This window comes from Molothrus aeneus, chromosome 1, assembly GCF_037042795.1.
Source record: "Molothrus aeneus isolate 106 chromosome 1, BPBGC_Maene_1.0, whole genome shotgun sequence".
NCBI lineage: Eukaryota > Metazoa > Chordata > Aves > Passeriformes > Icteridae > Molothrus > Molothrus aeneus.
The window spans coordinates 119,528,036-119,551,918 of record NC_089646.1 but is presented as its reverse complement, the minus strand read 5'-3'; the positions used below and the strand labels follow the sequence as shown (position 1 = coordinate 119,551,918).

General features: G+C 39.0%; 1 protein-coding gene across 1 annotated transcript in view; it reads left to right on the top strand.

Moving 5' to 3' along the window:
* Window positions 1–22,338, top strand: part of SLCO5A1 (solute carrier organic anion transporter family member 5A1) — a 66,725-nt gene extending 44,387 nt beyond the window's left edge. The window contains exons 4-9 of the mRNA XM_066547107.1: window positions 2,950–3,114; window positions 6,436–6,634; window positions 14,396–14,555; window positions 18,180–18,421; window positions 20,012–20,076; window positions 21,310–22,338. Of these exons, the coding sequence (XP_066403204.1) occupies window positions 2,950–3,114; window positions 6,436–6,634; window positions 14,396–14,555; window positions 18,180–18,421; window positions 20,012–20,076; window positions 21,310–21,755 (1,277 nt within the window). The 3' untranslated portion in view covers window positions 21,756–22,338. The remainder of the gene's footprint in view (window positions 1–2,949; window positions 3,115–6,435; window positions 6,635–14,395; window positions 14,556–18,179; window positions 18,422–20,011; window positions 20,077–21,309) is intronic.
* Window positions 22,339–23,883: the final 1,545 nt, after the last annotated feature.

Sequence of the window (23,883 nt, the reverse complement as noted above, 5' to 3'; positions counted from 1 at the left end):
AAAAAAATGAATACTGACCAGAGAAAAAATACTGTCAAAGATCATGAAAGGAAGAAAATTGCCAGTAGTCTAGCAAACCAGTCCAGCAAGGCAGGTTTCAATTTACTCTTAGTAATGCACTAGGTTATTGGGGGAAAAAGAAAAAAAAGGATCAGATGTTAAAAGTTGAGATAATTCACAGAAATATAAACATGTTTGCCGCTATGCTAAATGATTATTTTAGTTCTAGGAGTGTAATTGATAGAGGTTTATTAGTTTAGATGACAGAACGAGAGAAATTGCAATTTCTGTAGTGTGTTACTGATGCAAATTTGCAAAAACATGCAATGTCTTTTGAGAAGAATGTCTTTCAAAAAAGTCAAACCTGATAGGTTTAATAATCACCTTGAAATCAAAACCTAGGCCTATGGCTAGGTACACAAAAATAATTTGACATAGAAATGTTTTAAAAGCATGATTGATTATGTAGTCTAAAGGATCCTTAAAGTTTTTAGCATTCTTGCTTTTTACTATGGTTACTGTGGTTGAAAGATAATGAGTTACTTAACAGTACCTTTTTATTATAGGTTTTAAAATTCAGAAGTGTAGTACAGATGTTGTCACACCAGGTTTGATGATGATCATGGGAGGAAATCAGGGAAAGACTAACTCTGAATGTGTGTTTTTATTTCCAAGTTTCTTACTACATAGCAGCTTTCCTTTGTATGCCAGACAATTGCTGTTTATAAACCATGAAGATCAAGTCTTAAGTGCTCCAGGTGGCGTGCATTAGTGTGGCATGCAGAAATAAACTCTTTATTTCATGCCAAAATTTATAGCAATCAGCAAAGCTGTTCTCTGAAGAGCCCTTCAGATGGGTATAAGGGAACGTGTGCTTATTCCAAGACATTAAGTTTTATCTACTTAACAGGAGAAATCCCATTTCAAAATACTAATTAGTTTTGAAATGAATAATGACCTTTAGCCTGAGTGCTCAGATGAGATGTAAGTAGGAGTCAACAGAAGTACAGCTCTACATACAAGCGCCGGAGCAAAATGTTCATTAGCTCTGCAGTTCTTTGCCAAATTAATTCTCTAGTTGACTGAAAATTCTAAAGCAGACATTTTCCTGAAGCTCAGTTTTATCAGGAAGGGCAAACTTTACCACATATTATGATGTCTGGATGAGACTTTAAAATAATTGATTTAGCAAAGATCTTGAGTTCAGCTCTCGGCCAAGAACTACCAATTCATTTCTACAAAGAACACTCAGTTCATCATCCTAATAAAATTATCTTTCTCTCTTTGATGATACCTTACTTTCTACCACATTTTAAACCCAGGTGAGCAGCTGCCACTAAGTAGCTCAGTTTCCAGCTAGACCAATCCTTCTTTCTGTTTCCTGACTCCTTTCTCACAGCAGCATCAGCATGGTCATAACTGCTTGCTCCTGTTGTTTCTATTGCAAACAGCACCACCTTCTTTTTTTTAATTTTTTAAACCTGTAGGTGGTAAAAACCATTAAGATTATGATATATGATTGCTTCTTAATATGATTTATTCATTAGTTATTTCCACCAGACTTTGTATTTAACGTTTAGTATGTTTCCTCATAGATGTAGCAGGAGAGCATTTGACTACATTAAAATTATAAACCAAGTACTCATCATGAATATTATAAACCCAGTACTCATAATGAATTCAGTATAAATTTTGACAACTGGCATAAGCTAATACTGGATGAAGTCAGACAACTTAAGTGCTAATTTGCAGCTTGACAAGTTTTGACATGACAAGTGAAATTCTGTTTGCTTTTATACAGATAACCTACTGGAGTCAGTGCAGAAAGTGAGACAGATTTTTGTCTTGACAACTTTTAACATCAGTAAAATTCTCAGTTGTTCTTGCTCAACATGTATTTCTAATGGGTGCTCTTGTCATTGAATTCTACTGGCTTTCATTCAAGCACTATTCTATTTCTGTACCAAGTGAAAAGCAAATGAAAAAAATCTGAACTGTAGTAGCTTAGACATAACACTTGAAAAAAACTTGATCTGGGGTAAAACAAGCCTCAAGGAAAAGAAGACTTGTTTAAAATCACGGCATTTAATAAAAAAAAATTAGGTGCTGAATAGGGTGATGATAATTTGACATCACTGCAGGACTAAATTTAAAGTATGCAAATGTTTAATTTAACTACAGTGCTGAATTTCATGGGGGTTTGATATTTGATTTGAGAATAATTGCAACATCTATGAATACTTTTTCAATTTAAGTTAATGATGTACTCTCATTTTTAATTGATTGCTTTATCCCTTCTGAGAATATTGAATTGTATGTAATATATGTTGAGATTCCTTGATATCATTGATGCAATTTTTTCATTATGCTTTGTCTGCATCATTGTAAATGCTTTTAAATCATGTAGAAAAATGCTTAACTAAAAATATTTTGGTTCCCCTTTCAAATTGGATTATTATTATTACCCTAGCTTTCCAAGCATGGTCCTTGAAGCAGAGAGTAACAGGGGAGTGAGTATAGGCTCTTTTTTCCTCCTATGGAGTGCAAATCTCAGTACTGTCAGTTCAGTAGTGTGATATATGTTATTTCACAGAAAATCTCAAGATATCAGAATAATTCCAAAATCTCTACATTTTATTGCTGTTTTTCTTTCTGTTGTGGTGTTACTGTCTGTTTTTTCAGATGTTTTTTTGATACACACGTCAGTTGTGTTTGTGCCAAGTGGGACCATGGCCCTGAGCGAGGCAGTGAGATAGGGTCAGTCAGAGCAGGGAGCAAGGGCTGCAGTCCCAAGTATGCACTCTCCCTTCTGTCCAGCAAATGTACCAGCTGCTAGCAAGCCATTATTGCCAGTCTGTCTCAAAGAAAATCAATTGGTTCTGTTTCAGTTTGCTTTTGTTTCTCACTCATTGTTTATAACATTCGTTTGTCATTTTTGTCATTTTATAGAGCTTCCAAGAGCAGCTGTCAGGATCTTAAGCAACATGACATTCCTTTTTGTGAGTTTGTCATACACAGCTGAGAGTGCCATTGTCACAGCTTTTATTACCTTCATTCCCAAGTTCATCGAGTCACAGTTTGGCATCCCAGCTTCCAATGCCAGCATCTACACTGGTAAGGCATTGCCACATAGTGTTACCTTGCAAGCTTGGCTTTGGCTAATGAAATGAGTCAATTAGGAATGAACCAAAATGTGTTCGTTCAAACAGGTGATTGGATCCAGCTTTCTGCATTTGGTTAGATAATCAGACTATTTTCTGATGTTTGTTATATGTATTTAGTAAGATGTGAACCCATTTATATTGTTAAAGGGCTGGATTTAATTTTTTTTTTGCATAGGCCTAGACAGATGCTTTCTCATTTGTTGATGGTCTCCAAGGGGGAAAAAATCAACCAAAACAAGCTAGAAAAACCATAGACATGACTGCAATTTGTGTGCTTTAAAAGGTCTCTTAACACTGTTCTTACTTTCTGTGAATTTTACTTCCTCTTTGATCTTTAAAATACCTTTATCTTTTTTCCCCTTAGTGAAAAGTTGTTTATCTGTCCCATCCTTCAGTTATCTCTCTCCTTCAGGGTGGTATTTTTCTCCTTATTTACTTATTTACATTGAGACAACAATCTAGTCTAGTCAGAACTCCCCAGATTCTCTTCTCCTACCTGTCATTTCAGGAGACCCCTGCTGTACCAGTGTACAGCTATGTCCAACTTTTAACAGAGCTACAGACCACAAAATCTTAAGCTTCACACTCCTCTGTGACTGAAAGAATGAGAACTTGGCTACTTAAGGAGGCCAAAATATTGTCCAGAATTGGGGCCTGTGTCATGAGGATGTTTCCTTCTCTTCTAGCTGTGTCAAAGACATTTGTCTTTGTAATAATCTTTTAAAATTCTCCATAGTGCTTCTCATACAGAATAACTGCTGATTGCTGGGCAGGTTAGTTCTTTTTTCCCCTCATACTTCCAGACACTGTGCCCTAGGAATGATGGAGTGGAGTGAATTGTGGGGACACAGGTGAAGTATGGGGTGAAGCTGCCCAGGGGTATCTGTCAAAAAAAGGACAAAAAGTAGCAGAAGGAAGAAGGAAGGCAAATGGACCTCACATGGAAAGAATTTGTCACTTGCAGTGGCTGGAAGAAATGCAAGGAATTTCTAGAGTGGGGAGGGGAAAAGTCGGAGAAGCATCATGAGGTGTTTTTTTATTTGAGAGTTTCTGGGATGAGATTTTCTTCAGGGCATGAAATCCCCGTGTTCTGCATATAAGGAGGAAACATTGACTCATGGGACTGTGTGCTCTCTGAAGCTTAGAGAAGCTACACACAAAGGAGTTTTACTGTAATGAGTCTTGATGGGATGGCTGCACCATAACTTACTTCATTCCCAAGATAAACCAGAAACATTCTTGCCAGAAAAAATACTCAACAGCCAGTACATTAACAGAGGTAAAACTAGTGTGGCCTTGCCTAAAGTGTGAAGTTATTAACATCTGTTGTTTCCCCTGTTATAAATTTCTTGATAAAGAGTATTAAAATGAACCAGAAGAAGAAGAATTTTAAATATATCAGGCTGAATGTGCAACAAGGACAAGTGAGCACTGCTTCTACAATCCCAACCCTTAAACTTAGCATTGAAGTCAGCAGTTGTTAATTTTGTAAATATTTTTTGTAGAAAGGATGGGAAAGGGAAACTTGGAAATTCTGTATTAGATTGCTACTGGCTAATAAAGTAAAAGACATGACAAGTTCACAAATTTTCTGGTTAGTAAAAGGAGAATTTACATGTTATTTATATTGTACATCTATGCTTAATATGCACATTGCCAGCTGAGTACATGTGCTTCCTGAATCTCTTCATGTAAAGATTTTGCTGGCAATTTTTTGTCTTCTAAGCAGCAATTCTTTAATTAAGTTCCAATTTCTTTCAGTTTTAAAACAACCCTGGCATTTATCATCATCAAAAAACACTATGTGCCAAATTTCATGTCTTGAACTTGTGCAGCTTCTACATTTAATTTCTGCTCTTGGAAGAAAGACTGGTTTTGATTCTTAAGATTCTAAACAGTAAGTGAAGACTTACTGTTTAGAATCTTCCTCCTGAAGTGATATTTTATTCTGTAATGTCATTGGTGATAGCAGGATAATTAAGATGCCAGCTGTTCTTCCCTCTTTTCTTGCTTTCACAATCTCAACATTTTGATAAATATAATGTCCCTTTCACCTTTGGACATATTAGCAGAGAATGAGTATGCTTTGCAATAATTGTAAAGGTATTTGCAAGTGATAGTCTTACTGGCTCCTTTAAGAGACCAGCATCTCTAACAATTTGCATTATAAAGTTTAGCATCTCTGTAGATGCATCTGCCAAGTAGTAGTTCAAATTCCATGTCTATGTGGAATGCATCTTTATTGGCAAAGCCTTTAATTAAAGACCTTCTCACATGTCAGTGAGACAAGGAAAGAACAGTGTAAGACATTTGCTGACTTTACCACCACCTCAGGACCTGACAAGTGGGGACAACCTGGTGATATTGTTGCTGAACCTTATGACTGCAGCAGCAGAGGTTTCATAGGCAGGTCTTTGTGTCTTACACTTACCCTAATTCTATTATCTTAATTTTTTAAGTTGTGTTTGATCACACACACATATCTGTGGGGAGATGAATTAGGAATGCTGAGGTAGGAGTCGTGGAGTCATAGACTCAAGGTTGGAAAAGACCTTCAAGGTCATCAAGTCCAAGCTTTGACCAAACACCACCACATCAATAAACACCACGTGCCACTTCTGGTCATTTCTTGAGCACCTCCAGGGATGGTGACTCCACCACCCCCCCTGAGCAGCCTATGCCAGTGGTTAACCACTCTTTCTAATGTTCAACCTGAACCTCCCCTGGCCCAGTTTGAGGCCATTTCCTCTTGTCCTGATGCAAGTTGCTTGGGAAGGTGCTATTCAGCTTGAGTAAAGTATGCAGAAGGCAGAATTTGCAGCCAGGCATGGGTGTGCACTTCCAGGTGGGCAGGGTTCTGGGGTCCTGCTTGAGGTTAGCACTTGTGCTTTGCTGGAATTAATCAGGAGAATGGGAGGAGGAAGATTTGTGTCCAAATCTGGATTTCTTCCAATTTCAATGGTTAAACTGGACCTATATGTAGCCCTTCTCCCCATTCTAAAATAAATACAAAACAATGTTTCTGCTTGTAAGTACAATAGTTCTCTTATAGTGCTTTGGCAACTGCTAATATGATAAGGAGGCTTTTATAAATTCTTTGCAACACTCCAGAGGTTTGAAAAGTCTGACTCAGTTTGCTAGCAGAGAATCAGACAATGGAGATCTTAGTGCAGCATTTGCAGTCATCTAATTATGGAATGATACCAATATTTATGTTTTATGCCATTTCTGTAGGTCCTGTTTTAATGCTGTTTGAACTTCTTCTTGGCAGGTGTGATTATTGTCCCAAGTGCTGGTGTTGGTATTGTCCTAGGTGGCTACATTATAAAAAAGCTGAAACTTGGTGCAAGAGAGTCTGCAAAGTTGGCTATGATCTGCAGTGGTGTGTCTCTGCTGTGCTTTTCAACACTCTTCATTGTTGGATGTGAAAGCATTAATCTAGGGGGAATAAATATACCTTACACAACTGGGTAAGTATCTTGGATGATTATCTCTGGCAAAACCAGCTTTTTCCAATAAGACTGATCTAGAAATGTAAAAAATGCTGATAGCTGATGTACTGAAGAAGCCATTTCAGTTCAAATGAGAATTTAGTGAATTTTGTGATATAAGCACATTCTGTTAGTGTGTGGGTCTTGTTTTTTACATCTGGTTTATAATGCAGTTTATGTAGTAACTTAGCTTCTTGAGGGGTGAGAAAATGCATTGGAATGGCCTTCAGTGATGCAGAAAAATAAGAATAGTGTCCTCTGTAGATTACTTAGAATTTACTTAGTGTTTCAAAATGTTTTCTGCTCATGAAAAATTGTGAAAAAACTAAGTGCATTGTGAAGATTATTTCTGAATGGGTTTATTAATTATCACCTTAATAGTATTTTAGGTTTGCAGTCCCTTTTTGAGAGGAATCGCTTGGGCATGTGCTATTGACATTAGTGGTGTGCACTGGTTCTGAACCCCTTACTAGTTGTGTGAATGCCCTCCAGTGCTTGCTGGATCATCATCAAGACAGCAACTAAACCATGTTCTCTAAAGCTATAGAGAGAATGAAGAGGACTGCAATGAGGAAGAAGGTTTGGATGTAGGAAGGACTTGGGAGTGAGGAATTTGGGCTGTGGCATTAAGAAATGCATGGAAGGGCAAGAAAAAAAGAAAAAGGATATTTGGAGGCAAGGCAGCGTGGTAAAACTTGAGACATTTTCACTGGAAAGGGATTCTCTGCTAGCCTGATCACGAGCTTTTATTTTCTTTTTACTTTTTACATGAGATTTTCCTCAAAATTGCATTCTTCATGTAGGTTAAACACAGGAACAGAGTAAGTGTTTGGAGAGTGTGAACCTATCTGAAGCAATGTTTTTTCCCTTTGCTTTTACATCTGAGGCATGTGTGCCTTTTAATTATTACCAGGTGCTGGGTGTCAGATCCATTTGTATATTTGCTTTTAATGCTCAGCTCTTGGGCTCCTAATATTTTGAAGAGAATGTAGTGTGGAGCAGGAACAGCAATGATAAAATGGAGAAAAAATACAGTGGGGCAGAGGGATAGCAAGTGAAAAACAAAGAGGTAAAATGGGAAGCAAGGGAGGAAGAAAATAGGCACTGTTTACACAGGGAATGTTTAGCATTGCTTGTTGCTGGGTGTTACTACATTGCTGTCAAACCTTAATGCTAGAGCAAAGAAAACCAGCAGCTGAAAGTCAAGAGCTGATGAAAAGCTGTTACTCCTTTGTTTTCCTAAGACCTAGAGTTAAAGCTTGCTGCTGAGGGGCTGTCAGTAGAAGAAAGTGGCATGGTGATATACCCTCATCTGAGCTTAGTGGGCTGAAGAAGGAGAGAAGAGGGATGGGAAGGGGGTGGAATGCTTTGACTGTCCACCTTCTGCTAATGTTTGTGACAGCCTGTGGGTGTAGATGATGAAAATTAATAGGAATGAAAACATAAATTTCAGATAGGAATTGATCTGTGTGGCAAGTCAGAATGTACCTGCCTGACTAAGGAGAAGCCTGTACCTTTGTGTTCGGAAAAGTCCCATTTAATTTAAATCTGTTTCTAAACTGAAGATAAGGTGTACTGGTGTCATGTAACTCATAGCCTTCATGCTAGATTTGTTAGAGTATCTAATGTTTGTTTAGTAAGTAATAACATTTGCAGTAAATACATGGCATCAATTGAAGTAAGCATCAATTCACAGCTGTTGTGCAAATCTGCAGTACATTACTTCCTTCCACATTCATGTAATTGTTCTTATTGAGAAAAGAGATGAGAAATAGTAATTGCCAAATTCTCACAACTTATTGATATATATAAACTCTTTGAAATCAGTATAAAATCATATTGACTGTAATGTCATCAGAAATTTAGAATTACCAGCATGTTACAAAGCATGATGCAGCTAGATTTTTTTAACATGGAGATGAAGTCCACATTGATTATCAAAATGATAGTAAAAAGGCAGCACTACACATAAATTAATCTTGAATATCTGATATGTAAGCATTCTCTTAATTCTGATGATCAGTCATTTGATAGTTTCAAATCACTTACTTAGTAGGCAACTCTTTAATTCAGCCATCAAAGTGTTGTTGGCCATGGAATTAAAAAAGCATGCTTTCATTTTGAATTTAATAAAACACATACTTCATTTTCTGCTTAGACTATAGTGCAGCCTAGGGATGTCAAAGCCAGTTCAAGGGGCAAGACTGGATAGGGAAAGCAGCAGAGCTGCCTAGTTTGGGATAAATGTATTGCATGATGCTCTACCCTAACATGGCTGTGCCAGGTCTGATATCTGACCTGCCTGCACTGGCACCAACTCAGAGATCTCAGATGCATTGGGCATGTAGACATACCCTGCAGCATAATTTCTGGACAAATATGTTCATTTCTGCTGTTAGTTTTTTAAATATTTAAGCATACAGTTTTTTTCTTTGGTGAACTGAGCCCTCAACCACCAAAAAGGAGAGGGGTGACCTAGGTTTCAGTTAACATAGAAGTTATGTGCATACCAGTACTCAGAAAAGTAGGCAGTGACATTTCATAATTCAGTGTGTTTCGTAACTCAGTATTTTTCTAACTGTACCAGCTGCAAAGAAGTGGATGGGACCCAGAGGCATGCACAGATTAGAATATATTAGAAAGGATTTTCTGCTGTTTTATGTTGGGCACAAGCAGTTTTGCTGTTGCTGATGTGTCATCAGCACTTCTGTTCCCAGGAAGATCAAGGGCACCTCTGTATTATACATCTCAGCATTTTAGAACCTTTTACTCCATGCCCCAGCCTTGTTCTGAGGGTGTGTTTGATGCTTGAATTGCAGTGTAAGGAGCCTTATGTCAAACCACAACGTGGCATCCCTTCTCTAGCTCCATAACAGCATCCAGGTGGGAAGTCCTGAATGAGTGAATGGTCTGGACAAGAGTCCAGATGGCTTTTAAGTATTTCTAAGGAGGGAAGCCCCACAGCCTCCCTGGACAACCTGTGTCACCACCCAGTCACCTTCACAGTGAAAACTGTTTCCTGGTGTTTGTTGGGAACCTCTTGTGTTTCATTGCCTCTGATCCTGGCACTGGGCACCACTGAAAAGAGCCTGGCTCTATCTCCTTTGCATCCTCCCTTCACACATTTACAGGCATTGATGAAATCCCCCTGAGCCTTTTCCAGGCTGAACAGCCTCAGCTCTCTCAGCTTTTCCTCAGAAGAGAGATGCTCCAGTCCTTTCATCATCTTAGTGGACTTTCACTGGTCTCTCTCTGGTACATCCATGTCTATCTTTTACTGAGGAGCCCAGAACTGAGCCCAGCACTGCAGGTGTGGCCTCACCAGTACTGAACAAAAGGGAAATAGCAGAGATCAGCTGATTTGGGTTTTTTTTCAGACCTGTCTCTTGCATGTATTGTCATATAAGGCAACTAAAACAGCTCCATGGTGAGCTACTCATAGTGACAGATTCCTGGATTAGTTCAGTTCCATCTCTCACATTTCTGATATGTAATGAATCAACATAGACTATTTTTGATTGCTTTGTGTTATTTTGGTGCAAGTAAAGTTTAGTTAAAGTGTGCAATTGGCTTAATGAGGTATTTCACATAAAAAATACTTACAGTCTTCCTCTTGTATCAACAGTGTGTGTTTCTGTTATTCTTGTATCTATTTCAGTCCAATCCCTTAACTTGAAAGCAGTGACTAATTGGATCAGAACAATAACAACAAAGAAGGAATCCAGCTAACACAGTGAGAGGGTCCCTTGTTTGACAGCTACACAAAAATTGCATCATTGCTGCAATTCCAGCTGCTTGCCAACAAGGAGACTGCAGATCTCTGCCATCCAGAATGTCCTTCAATACCAAACCAAAAATAGTGCTATCAAATTAAGATAATCCTTTTTATCATATAGTCCAGTATTAAGATTATAGAAACTACGTGGTGAGGTTATCTCCTTCCCTTTGTATTTCCTTGGTCCTGTAGGTTACTACAGCGATATCAATAAAACCATGTGGAAAATCAGTTATTTGTTTAGATGTTACCAAAATATAGTTTGACTTCTTTTTTTTTAAATCTGCATTTCATTTAAATTGTAACCTTGTGGGAAGAAGGTCCCCTTTTTTCACCCAATATATGTTCATTGACTGCCAGTGCAGTGATGTTTCTGTCCAAGCCTGAGAATGTGAAATAACAGGTCACAGCTCAAAAAAATCAGGCAATAAATCTCATTTTATATTTTCCCTTTTCTCACTTTACTCCTATATCACCAACCTTCCCTGGAGTAATAGTTGGAGAGAAAAACAAGGCTTGGAAAAAATACTAGAAACTAGAGTCCTTTGCATTGTTAGACACATCTAATAAAGATCTTCTCTTTATCAGCTTTACTAGTATTGTGTCATGGAGACACAGAACAGTCTCCCTGAGAAATGAACAAATGCAGTTGGGCAGATGGGGTTCTGGATTTTGACCCACCACATTTAGCAAACTTGCAGTTGAATCTTATTAATGGAAGGAGCAACATTTTTGTAATTGAAAGAATAGTTCAGGAAGTGCTGTCATTTGGGGTTTCTGTTTGTGTGGCTGATGTCCTTGGCAGCTCAGGTGCAGCAGTGTTGCAAGTTGGCAGTATCTGCACTGCTGAAACAAGCAGAGCAGCTCTTTCTCAGACATCCCATGTTTCTACAGCAGCTGCTGCATTGAGACTAGGCAGCTTTTCCCACAGATCAGCTCATGAGCAGGACATACTAGCTTCTTTCCCTAAGAACCTGCTCTTAATGGCTGATGCAGGTAAATCTGTGATATGCTATGCTGTAATTCAGGGATAAATGCTTTGTTTTCCTTTGTGGAGTGTAGGCAGCCTTGCAGGGCCAGAAGGCAGGATTAGTAGAGTGCTTTGGTTCAACTTACTTCCAGAAAAATGCATGCCTTCAAGAAAAAGTGATTCCTCCCTGAAAGAAGTGTTCAAGAAATCTGTTGTAGTATGTGCTGTGTGGTTGATCCCATATGATGAAAATGGGGTTACACAGACACATGTTAGTAGAGATTTCATGTCCCCAGCACTGAAACTCCTTCATTTGTTTCCCACCACTGAAAGAGGAGTGAACAATGAGTGAAGAGTGAAGGTAATGAAGATGAAAGCATGAGCCTCTTACAACTCTCTGATAATGAACTTTTGGGAATGCAGTTAATAGATGATTTTGTGTGCAAACCTCTCTGCGAGGTATTTGCTCTAAGCAACAAAAAGAAATGCCACAAATAAGCCTTACAGTGATATGCTGAGGACAAAAGGTGGTGAAAGGTGGAGAGACAGAGCTTGCAGTAACTTCTTATTAATATGAGCATATTTGTTTTGTGTATCTGTAAACTGAAGTCATCTTCAGGACAAACAAAAAAATGCGCCTGAGATTAAATTATCACAGTGGTCTCAGTTCAGTTTCCAGTTTCATGCTTCTCATTTCTTGCATGCCTGATTTCTCTCACCATTTTTTTTTAAAAACTGATTTCCTAACTTCTGTGTCATGGTAATGTTCAGCAGTGCAGCTGAAGCTTACATAGCTGAAGTTAGCTATGCAAGCAGAGCAAGATGGGGAATGGGTTCTCCTGCCTGTGGAACAGCCCTACCCATCTGTTCCAGAGAAGGGTTTTAGTTGGTAGAGGGATAAGAGATCAGAAGAATTTGTGCTGCAGGGTGAGAGAGGTTGGAGATTGGAGCAAGAGCTGTGCCTTTCCTGGCAGTCTGGGCTTTCCCTGGTCCTGTGCACTGTGGCAAAGCCCTGTTCTCAAAAGGAGCATGGTACAAGGGTCTCCCAGGCAGGTTGTGGAGTCTCTTCTTAAGCCAAGTATTTAGGCATCTGGGGCATCCAGCTCAGCAGGCTGACTAAGATTTTGTAAAACTCCAAAAATGCTGCCTCTTCTGTTAGAGTGAAAAGCTTTTGTCACTGTGCTGCTGAAATTTGTATGTTCCTGAGGAATGTTTGGATGATTTGGTGTTTTTTTCCATTGGAGAAAATTTTCTGTTGAGACATTACTGGAAAAATCTGCCCGTTGCTATATGATGTGTTGCTGCATACTGCTTACTGGAATCCAGCAGGATATAATATGACAAATTTCAGCTGATAGCTGAGAAGGTGGCAGAACCACTACCAGTCCTGGATATTTGACTTCCTGCTCAAGCTGCAACTTGTTTCTAAAAGTGTACCTTGTTTGTTTATAGAGCAAGAAACAAAACACTCAGAAAGGCTTTGGTTAGCATCCAGCTAGACCATAAAGTGTAAAGTAGCTCCAAGAGCTAAATTTGTGAACCTGATTTGTGTGATCAGTAGATAAGTCAATAAATATTTGAAAGCTACTTAGTAATATTTAATTGTCTGCGGAAGTGCACAGCTGGGAAGACAAGCATATTCAGCAAAAGCAAATAGTGGTGTATAAATACAAGAAAACCAGTCAGGTGGAATACTCTGAGCACAGTCATGCTACTGAGTGCCACTAATGACAGGAGGTGAGGTGACACACAGCATGGGGTGACAGCCACTGTGTGCAGAATGGCTCCTGAGCCAAGCCTCTGGTCTAGTCAGGGGTAGAAGATGGGAACAGAAGAACATTCCCTGTGGTCCCTGGGGTAGCTGGGATGCAGTAAGTCAGCTGCTAGCTGTTTATCTTCACACTGGCCTTGCCCATGCATCACAGACATGAGGACAAGCCAACATCAGCCCTTGTGAGGGCAGCCATGGCAGTCTGTGGGCATGTGTACAAGATCTTGAGGATGCAGCCACAAACCCAGTCCAGATTCCGTTCAGCTCCTGCCTGGCTGAGGAGGAAATTCCCTGGATATCTACTGATCTGCTTAAGAGCAGAGGCACTTGAGGTAGTTTTAAACAGCACTGGCCATTGTGCAGTTCTGAGAGAAAGACAGAACAAACAAGACAGAACAGTTAATTCTGTAGTGCCCAGTGTGGAGTGGTTGTGCATTCCAGTGTAATTCTCAGACATTAGTATGGCTACTAATTCTCAAGGACTACTGAAGTGAAGTAAGCTGCTGTTTGCATTTTGGCCAGAGCTCTCAAAGACCTAGCATAAAGTAGTGTAGATTTAGGGAACTGTGTAGGTGCAGGTGTGTAAGCTGTCTTCACTCAAGGATGGGAAATAAGCATTTGAAATATGTCCAAATCCATAAAGCATTTAGGCTTTGGCCACATTTTGGGGAATGGTCTAGGAAGCAGAGTGGTGATTCATTTACAGACATTTAGTAAAAGGACAGCAGTCTTCCAGATCTAGAGAACTTCCTGTAAATTTCACAGAATACAAAAGTCATACAAGCATTGTTTTCTGAACAGTTGTTGGTATGTAGGAAAAGATGCCTATCAGTTCTTATTAGTTCACAGAATCCTCATATCTTGTCACTGAATCTTTCATTAGTAATCAACAAGAAATTGCTACAGCTTAGAATAGACATAAAATAGTGGTGTCTTACTTCATAGAGGAAAAAAAACCAGGGGAAAAACACACCTAGCTAAATATGATACAAATTTTAAACTTTGATATTATTTCTTTTATTGTGTTTTTAGTTGATGGCAAGGATGACTTGGGTGTTCTTCTATGTTGTTTTAGTCATATATATAACCCAGAGTTAACACAGCCTTTATCTAATAATCAACTCTCAGTTCCAGAGTTAATGAATAGGATGTTTGCTCCCTCTGTACAGGAGAATATGGGTATCTGTGTGTGCTCTACTAGCATGTTCTTTTTCCTTTCTTCAGTCCCACTCTTGCCATGGCCCACAGGAATCTGACTGGAAGCTGTAATGTTAACTGTGGATGTAAGATTCATGAGTACGAGCCTGTCTGTGGATCAGATGGAATAACATATTTTAATCCTTGCCTAGCTGGCTGCATCAGTGGTGGAAACCACAGCACAGGGGTAAGTGCTTCACCCACCACCCACACACAACCCCTGAGTAGCCCCTTGAGACCTGTGCAGATCGAAGACTTCTCTGTTCCTGGCTCAAGCTTCCCTCCTCTGAGCTTCAGAGAAGTTCTCTGCAGGTGACTTATCCATTTCTGAGCCTTTCCATGATTTGAAAGACTGGCAGTGCTGTTCTTGCATGGTGCCAACCCACTTCCTTTAGTTATACACCAATTTGAGGCACAAGTTCATTTGTACTAAGTGAATCCTTGAGCTGAGTGAGTGCAAATGCCATGGCATAGGAAGGGCTGGTGTTTGCTGTACAGACCCCAAAGACCTTGGTGGCAGTGACCTGCATGCCTGCTGTTCCTGCAGGGCTTGGAGGGGGTACCTTGGGTCAGTGTCATCTAACTCAGCTCTCTGCCAACAGAGGCAGACATGTCAAACTGTCTTTCTTCAAGCTCAGTCTTACCTTTTAGAGCAGTTTGGGGCTTTTTGTGACTCCTTCTCTGAAGCAAAGGAAGAACTTAACTCTTCAGGTAGTTGGAAGTGTTTTAAACTGGGGTTTAAATTTAGTTAGGATTTGTTTGAAGTCTTTGGTGTTTGTGTCAGCCTCATCATTTTGACCAAGTAGCTCTTGCACCTGCACCAGTGCACTGATAGGTCTGTGGTTTGCCTGGCTAGCTAAAGACTGCCCATGTATTCTGCTCTTGTAAAACAGTTCTACCAGTCCCACGGCCTTTTTCTAAACCTCTTCCAGGCTAAATGAAGGTTGTCATCAAACTCAAGTAACAAGAACTTAAAAGATGTTAATAATCCACTTTCTTTCTTGGAAATACATTGCTTGTTACAACCCAGCATTCTAGTTATGCTGAACTGAAGAAGGACATCCTGCTGGTAAAACCAAACCATGGAAATTTGGCAATTTCCAGGACTGGGCACAAGAAGACAGTTAAAAAGTAGAATCTGACTTAAATATCAACAGAGTATTATGGTCATTTTAGTTTCCTTAAAAATGAACTCTTAAATTCTTCTGTTACAGTCTGTCCTTTAAAAAATGGATAATTAAGAAAGACAAGAAGTAATGTAAACATTGACTTTCTTAGGGCTTGATTGTGCTTTCCAGAAAGCTTACTTAAAAAGTATCAGTCTCCCAGTTTGCAGTCGTGAGCCAGCCTGTGAAGCAGGAGGATGTTAGGTCCAGCACTGTGTTTTCTCAGGTCACCTGGATAATGGTCTGAAAAAGCATGTTCATACATAGATGCTACTGAGAACAGATTAGTTTCCCTTAATTTTTTTTTTTCTTATTTAGATTATCTTGCTGGGTTTTAGTAGAAAATTGTTTGGATCAATTGGAAAAGCCTGCAGTGTAAGCCTGTGGTTAAATTTCAGTGTCTATATAATCTAATTTGTGCTTTCCTGGACTGAGACAGGCTTGGTCTTTGTTGCATTTCATCTGTTAGTGAACCAGCACTATTAATTTATTTAGTAGGGAAATACTCTGGGAGTGTGTGGTCTACAGATTATGAAACATGCTGTTGCATCTTATGATTTAAGAAGAGATTCTGTCTGAAGTTTTAACTCAGTAGCTAATGGTGAATAGAATAGAGCTGACATTGCTTGGAAAAGGAACTTTTTTGGATTAAATAATCCTTTTTGTATGGTGCTTTTAAAAACAACAAAAATGTGAGTTAGTGCCACTGTATAACACACAAAATGTTGCTAACATATAATATTTGGATTTAAGTTTATAACATAGAGTGTTTTCAAAATTAACCATTTAAAAGTTCAAACTAAGAGGAAAGGATACTAGTGTACAGTTCATACCTGTTTTTTATATACATACATATTTATGCATGTATCTATTCCTATACTCCTAGTACTTCTGTCATGCTATGTCTGTCTCATTTAATACACAGACTTAGTTTCTCTGGGGATGAATAAAGAGTGTGTGGTAAAGAGGTCTAATTTCTGTAGGATTCCTATTTGGCATTTGCATTTGGAAGCAATAAAGAGTCTAGGGTGAGGTACTATAGAAAGAAATCAGGTACTCATGTGATGTTAGAGTGGAGTGCTGCCTTTGGAAACCAGAATCTGTCATTGGCTTTGTTTCTAAGTGATGTTGGGCAAGTCAGTTAAACAGAACTTCTCCCCGTTGGTCATTATTCTTGTATTCTTCATGTTCTGGATGATGAATGAACATGAGCAACAAACAGAAGTGTCACTTGTAGATGGGCTGCCTAAATCTGTATTTGAAGTTTACATTTAGAATAAATTTAGTTGGGTATAATGGAAAATGTTGTGAACAAAACGATTCCAGTTGTCTCAAATTAGTCACCCATGTTTGTGAAATCTTTGATCCGTTTCAGTTACTTAATTACAAAATAGAGATAACATCAATACCTCATAACTATTTTGAAGATAAAGGACTCTTTTTTGAAAGAGTTAAGCTGTAATAGTCACTATTATAAAAAATCCAAAATGAAATATGAGTCCTTCCATCTTTGTAGTTGAATATTCTTTGTCTGAGGAAAAAAAAATACCTAAAGTCACATTTGAAAATAGGAGGTAAAATATTGGATAAATAGATGCTTTATTAAGATGTTTGGCTAAATCCCGTAAGGAAAAAAAGTATGAGGCTACATGATGGCATGGATGCACATAAAGGTATATATTAAAAATTGCAAACTGCCATGATTTGGATATGTCTTGGTGTCTAAGTGCTTAAATTCACTATCTTAAGACAGTTTTGTAACTTCTGTGCCTGTGTAGTCCAAGGTTTGATGAATGCAAAAATTGAAACATAAAGCTCATTTCTGTAACATTGCATATGTCCTGGCCAGTTTCTTCTGTAGGGCTGGAGTATACTGGTCTGCTGCACACCTCTTTGCCATACATCAGATGAAAACAGAAGTAACATAAATGTGAAAGAAGGCTATTTCTGATCTAGCTCTTCCTCCCCTTGTTCAAATCACAGTCCTGTTTGCCTGTGAAATGCTACTTCTTTATTCAGTCTCTTCATCTTAATTTCGTTCTCTTTGTCCATTCAGGGATCTCTCAGTGAGTCCTCCAGTCTCGCTCTTTTAGTCTCTGCTTTCCCTTTATTATCTGGTTTTACTTCTGACCTGATCTCTGCCCACATCCAGGTGGAAGGTCCTGAGCTTCAAGCATAAAGTGCAGCTTGTTGCTCTTTGGCCAGATCTGGCCTTTCATTAACATGGCAGAAGACACTGCCTGAATATGAAAATCAGCAGCTTGCTGAATTTCAGAATATGGCATTTTCACTGCTGTCTGAAGAGCGTTTCCTCACATTTTTTGTAGTACAATAGAAACAATATTTTTCTCCAGCCTCCCTGTCACAAGTGATTGAATTGTTTTGTCAATATTTCCCAAATATGTTCCAGATTTTTAAAAATAAACTCAGAGAAATAAAGCAATGGAAAAGCAACCTCATCACAGAGAGTCCTGGCCAGCTTTAAAATTACTTGGAGATGTAACTTTGCTTGTGCTTGGGGTAATGATGCTCAAGGCAGAAGATTCTCAGCTGAGAAGTACCACAGGACTGTTGCACAATGTCTATTTGCAATGTCTTTCTTACAGATATTTTTCACATGGAAATGTTCTTTCTTGCTCTCCCAGGTCAGAAATTACACAGAATGTGCCTGTGTGCAGAGCCGCCAGGTGATCACTCCGCCCACAGTGGGCCAGCGCAGTCAGCTCCGGCTGGTGATTGTCAAAACCTACCTGAATGAGAACGGCTACGCTGTGTCTGGGAAGTGTGACCGAACCTGCAACACACTCATCCCATTCCTCATATTCCTCTTCATTGTAACCCTTATAACAGCGTGTGCCCAGCCATCAGCAGTCATAGTGACTCTCAGGTGAGAACTCGGAGATGTTTCGTACGTATTTTTGCCGTGCACGCTTATCACCAGTGCCTGTGAAGCTTCTGTATCCTTAAAAAGTTAATAGAATCCTTGTGTTTCCTTAAAAAGTGTATAGAATCCTTGTGTAGCCTTAAAAAGTGAAGGGGCTGAGAGGGATAGGGTGAAATCTGTATTTAGAATATGTGATATGGTAATCTGCTTTAGGAAACACGAAGTGTGCAGTAAATTCCAGCTGCTATAAAGAGAAAACAAGCAAAGCATCGTGAAGAAAATGATTACTCCTGGAAAATTTTCACCCTTCTTAGAGCAATGGTTTGGATTTTCAAATGCAAATGAAAAACGTTAGTATTTAAAATTATGCTTTTCTCACATTGAGGAATTTTGCCTTCCAGTTTGCCTTTCAAAGAATCCACAGAATGGTTGTAAGGGTCTCTGTTGGGACATTGAAGCCAGGCATTCGGGGCTGGGCACATCAGAATTCCAGCTGCTCAGCCTTACCTCAACTATAGTGTGCACAGCACTGTTGTGATTTAGAGACTTCTGACTTCATTCCTTCTGTCTCTGCATTTCCCACATGTAAAACAATAGTAATAAAAAAAATATTGCCCTTGCGTTGCAATTAGCAAAGACAAATGAAAAACAATATTGCAGTGAACTTCACACTAGTGAGGTACGTAAGGGACATCTCCAACAGGATTTTGTAGTGCTCAGTACAAAAAAAGGGGACCCACACACATGGACAGTGACACCTGCTGTCCCAAACCACATACTTTGTGCTTTGTGCATGTGGCACAAGTTGGTTCTCTAATTTCTCAGTTTCTTGACTTCAAAACTGTTTATCAGCTGCATCACTTTGACTGCAGACTTTTTGTGTGTTTTTCTAGTGTATTTCAATGCCATTAGAAGCTGTCAATCTTAAGGCTTTTAGATTAAGACTTAAAAATATTTCAAAATCAGTAGATAATTTGTAGTTTACTAAAATTGTAGTTGCAGTGTGGAATTTTGTTACTTTGTATTTAGTCTTTGTAAGCTTGACATTTTTCCTTTGAAACCACTGTGTATTACTTGAATTGAAAAGGTATTTAAAGAGACTGTTTGTATGTTTGTACTGATACTTTTTTTAAAGTAACTCCAAAGTGCTTATGCTACACAAAGATTTGTTAAATTCAGAAACTGAGTCCAGCCTTCAACAATTTAGTTATCTATTAATTCTAATTTACCTCAAAAATATTAAGAAAAATAAATTAGGTCTAATGAAATAATAGAAAGTTATCATGACAAGCAATAAACATTTTGTGTGGATTCTCTGAATTTCCTTAATGTGTTTGGATCAAATTCTTCAGGCCTTATACAGGTAAAAAAAGGTCAAAAGGCATGACTGCGATTTTGATTAAACAGGTCCAGGAGGCGCTGGCTGTATTTTTTCCTAGCTGTAGGAGTTAACGATAGTAGAAGCTAAAGACAAGAAATTTAGACAAAGATTTTCTGTAGCTGAGAAAAAAGCCATGAGGTGGAGCCAGAACATAGCAGGATGATGATGGGTTATGACTGTTCCTTCACTGGAGTTTTCTGTTCACCTGCTAGGTCTGTGGAAGATGGGGAGCGGCCCTTTGCACTAGGAATGCAGTTTGTTTTGTTAAGAACTCTTGGTAAGTCCAACAGTAGCTCAGCATTTCCATAAAGGCCCTGTTCAGCTCAAATGCACCATAAAAGTATTAAAATGCCATAAATCTGCAACTAATTGCTTGGCTAACTGTATTAGGAACCTAAAATTAATAACTTCTGAAAAGATTGCATCTGAAAATGTGTTTAATTTACTCTTTCTGGTTATTTACTTTCTAGAACAACATAGTTTCACAAAAAGATAAATTTTTACTGTTTCAAATTGTATTTAAAAATTAATAGTTACCAAGTTTTATTTTATAAGGATATTTTAGCTTTCAACAACAGAATTCTGTTGCTTTCAGCAATAACAATAGTTTTTCTAATTTTTAAAATAAGCATTTGTTACTTAATGTCTTAATGTCTTTCTTCTAATATTATTTAATGCCTTTCTAGTGTTTCAAAGCAAAAATGGATATTAAAAGTCTTTATTTTTCAAAGCATTCTCTTTCAAGCTCTTGAATTTCTAAAATCCTGCCCATAAAGAACACTCCAGGTGTTCAGCTACTATGAAATACATGACTAGAGCAAGCAAGGTCTGTTCTAAGAGAACAAGAGAAGCCCATAAAGCTGCATCTTCCAAGTTTTGTTTGAGGAAGGATGTTTCAATCTCATCTTAAAGATGTTGTATTTCTGAAGAAAGGAGGAGCATTCATTGGACTGGCTGCATTTTTAGCTGCCTTAGAAGTTAAAGTCTGTTTCTTGGGAAGATCTATTCAAAAGGAAATTTATAATCTTAATGGTCTTACCCCTTACATCTATCTTCAAAAACATTTTGTGATCTTCAGTGGTTTTTCACCTTAATCTAAAAACAGCACCTTTCCCAGCTCATGGGCAAAGGATGTTCAGTAGGTAATGCTATGGAGATAATGTATTTCACCTTCTATCTACCTGAGAACAAAATTGGATTTTTTTGGGGGGGACAAATAGCTCAAGAAGAGCTGTCTGGGGACAACAGAATGAAGTAACTGTTGTTAAGGTGCTGCTGCATTGGCTTCTTTCAATTCTCTCCCATTTGTGGTAGGTTCATATGTAGGGTAAATAGTATTGGTGAGAAGATTGGCTGGCCAGTTTTCCATGTTTCACATTTCCTGTGAGAACAGCAGTGTAGAAATCTCAAAAATGTTCAACCTACACTCTTTAGCTGGGGCATATAGTTTCTTTAGAAGTTTTCCACAATATGCTAACACATATTATTTCTCATGCTATTTTTGTTTCAGCTTACATTCCCACTCCAATTTATTTTGGGGCTGTTATTGACACCACGTGCATGCTTTGGCAACAGGATTGCGGCGTACAAGGATCTTGTTGGGAATACGATGTCACCTCATTTCGTTTTGTCTACTTCGGGTTGGCAGCTGCTCTCAAGTTCGTGGGATTCTTTTTTATTTTCCTGGCCTGGTATTCCTTAAAATGTAAAGAAGAACAACTGCTGAGACAGAGTTGGAGGGCTTCACCGGTGAACACTGTGAGTGAGATGGTTGGACAAGCTGGACCCCAACAAAACTATGCACGGACTAGATCCTGCCCTACCTTCAGTTCCCAAGGAGACATGAGTGTGGCACAAGGAATGAACTGCTTAGCACAGACCTACCCCGGCCCTTTTTCAGAAGCAATAAATTCCTCAAGTGAAAATGCATTGGAAGAAGTCACTGTTGAGATATAGACCCCTGGCTTGGTAATGTAATATTTAGTTTTGTTGGTTGACTTAGTTACGGCGCCTTGTAAAACACCTGTGCCTTCTATTTTTAATCTAAATGTAACATGTGATAAAACCAACAAAGCTTGATGCAAACAACCATAATATGTTCCTGAGGGCTGGATACCTCAACCAACCCGAGTTCTTATTTCTCCCCTCCCGACAATGGAGTTTTAAAAATTGTGTTTGTAATTATTTCAGATGTGTCCATTAAATGTCCATGCTCTGATCTAATATCATTGTAAAGTTGAGGTGTTACGAACAGCAGAAGTCAGTGGAAGAGTGACAAAAACTCATATTGTTGATGTCTAGACTCACAAAAATGCTTAAATGTATTGTCAACTTCGTACCTGCAAATTGTATTTTTAAGAGATGAGTAATTACTGTGAGTTCTGCTACAAAGCACAACTGAACTTATTTAAACTATGCAACTTATTTGGATAATTGTATGTGCAGCAAATTAAGTTTAAAGCTTGCTTTTAAACACATTACTGCAACTGAATTTGAAAGGGGCTATTTTCAGGCGTAATCATTAAATTAAAAAATAACATAAGTTTTAAAGTACTGTTAATAACATGTCAAGCCATACAAGAGTTATACATCAGGTAATGTTTGCAAATGTTGAGTTGTAACATCTTTATCCTGTCAAAATGTGCATTAATTTTCACCTGATGGGATGTAGTTATTCTTCACAAAGTATATAGGATACTGTAATGCTTGAAGTAAAAAACTTCAGTATTGGTTTATAGTAACGTTAACATGTAGGAATCATACACACATACCAGAGCAGATATGTGCATATTTCTGCAGTGTTATTTGGGTGGCTGTTACTAGCACCAAATCCTGGAGAAGAAAACAGCTGGGTGTAGCTTGATAGGAAGTTTGGCTGTCCTTCAGAACTGCGTGCCAGTCTAGTTCAGCTTCAGTGGGAAAGTCCCCAGGGAGAGCTGGTGGCCTCGTCTGGTGTCTGGGACGTGGCGGGTCAGTGACAGCAGAGCTCAGGCTGCAGGAGTGAGCAGAGGAGCCCCTCCAGGGGCTGCCAGCAGCCTGCCCACCGTGCTGCCAGCTGGGAGGCTCTCCCTGCACTCCTGGCACCCAGGGCAGCTGGGAAGGGAGGCTGGCTCAGACCCTCTGGTTTCTGCCACACTTCTGCCTCTCCAGCTGCCTGGTGCTGGGTGGGCTGGTGGGACAGGTCCTGGTTGTGTGCTGTGTCCCACACATGTCTGCCTTTCCTTTTCTCAGCTTCACTGAAAGCTCCTGTGAAGGCAGAGGGTGAGTTTGTCTCTCCTTTGGCCCTCTGGGTGAAGAGCTAAGAATAGAAATTATCAGCAAGTGTGGATATACAGGACGGGATGTGGCCTTTGTTTATTCCAAATTACTGCAGTGTGTTCTCTCCCTGGGAGATGCTGAAACTTTCTAATCAAATGTGCTTGGCATTTCATTTCTTGCTCTGGAGGCTTTGCTCCTGAGGTACTAATGATGTCTCAAAGGGCAGAAAATTATGTCAGTTGGACACTGGGAAGTCAAGGCTGTATTGTGCCCTGCAGGGGAAGTCTTAGAAGTGTAGGAAATGAAAAAGCAGTCTTTTAAGAGGACTCAGTGATAGTCTGGTTTGCATTTTGCTGAGTAGAGAACTTGTGTGAAAATAAATAGGAAAGAGCAAAGCTTCTACATATTTTTGAACAGTTATTCCTGGTTTAATTTTTCAATTTAGAACATGTATATTGATCAAACATTATATAGAACCAAGTCCTTGAAAATAGAGGCAGCACTCCCCTTGGCATGCATTGAGTTCTCCTGGGAAGAGTAGATTTCCCTCTCTGCCTTTGCCAACTGCCTTTTGTCATCATCTGGATCTTCTTGACCAGCACATGGGACTACCCATGGGGCTGCTTATTTGAGAATGTGTCAGTCCATTTATGTCGTTTGTAACAATTCTTACTCTTCCTGTCTGAAAACTCAAATTCCTCTACCCCAAACATAGAGGAATATTGTTTTGACTTCTTCCTACTATTCTGTCCATATTCACAGCTTTTTTTGGGTTAAGCCTGAGAATGTCTTTTCCTTTTATACAGCCACTGGATACAACATGTCC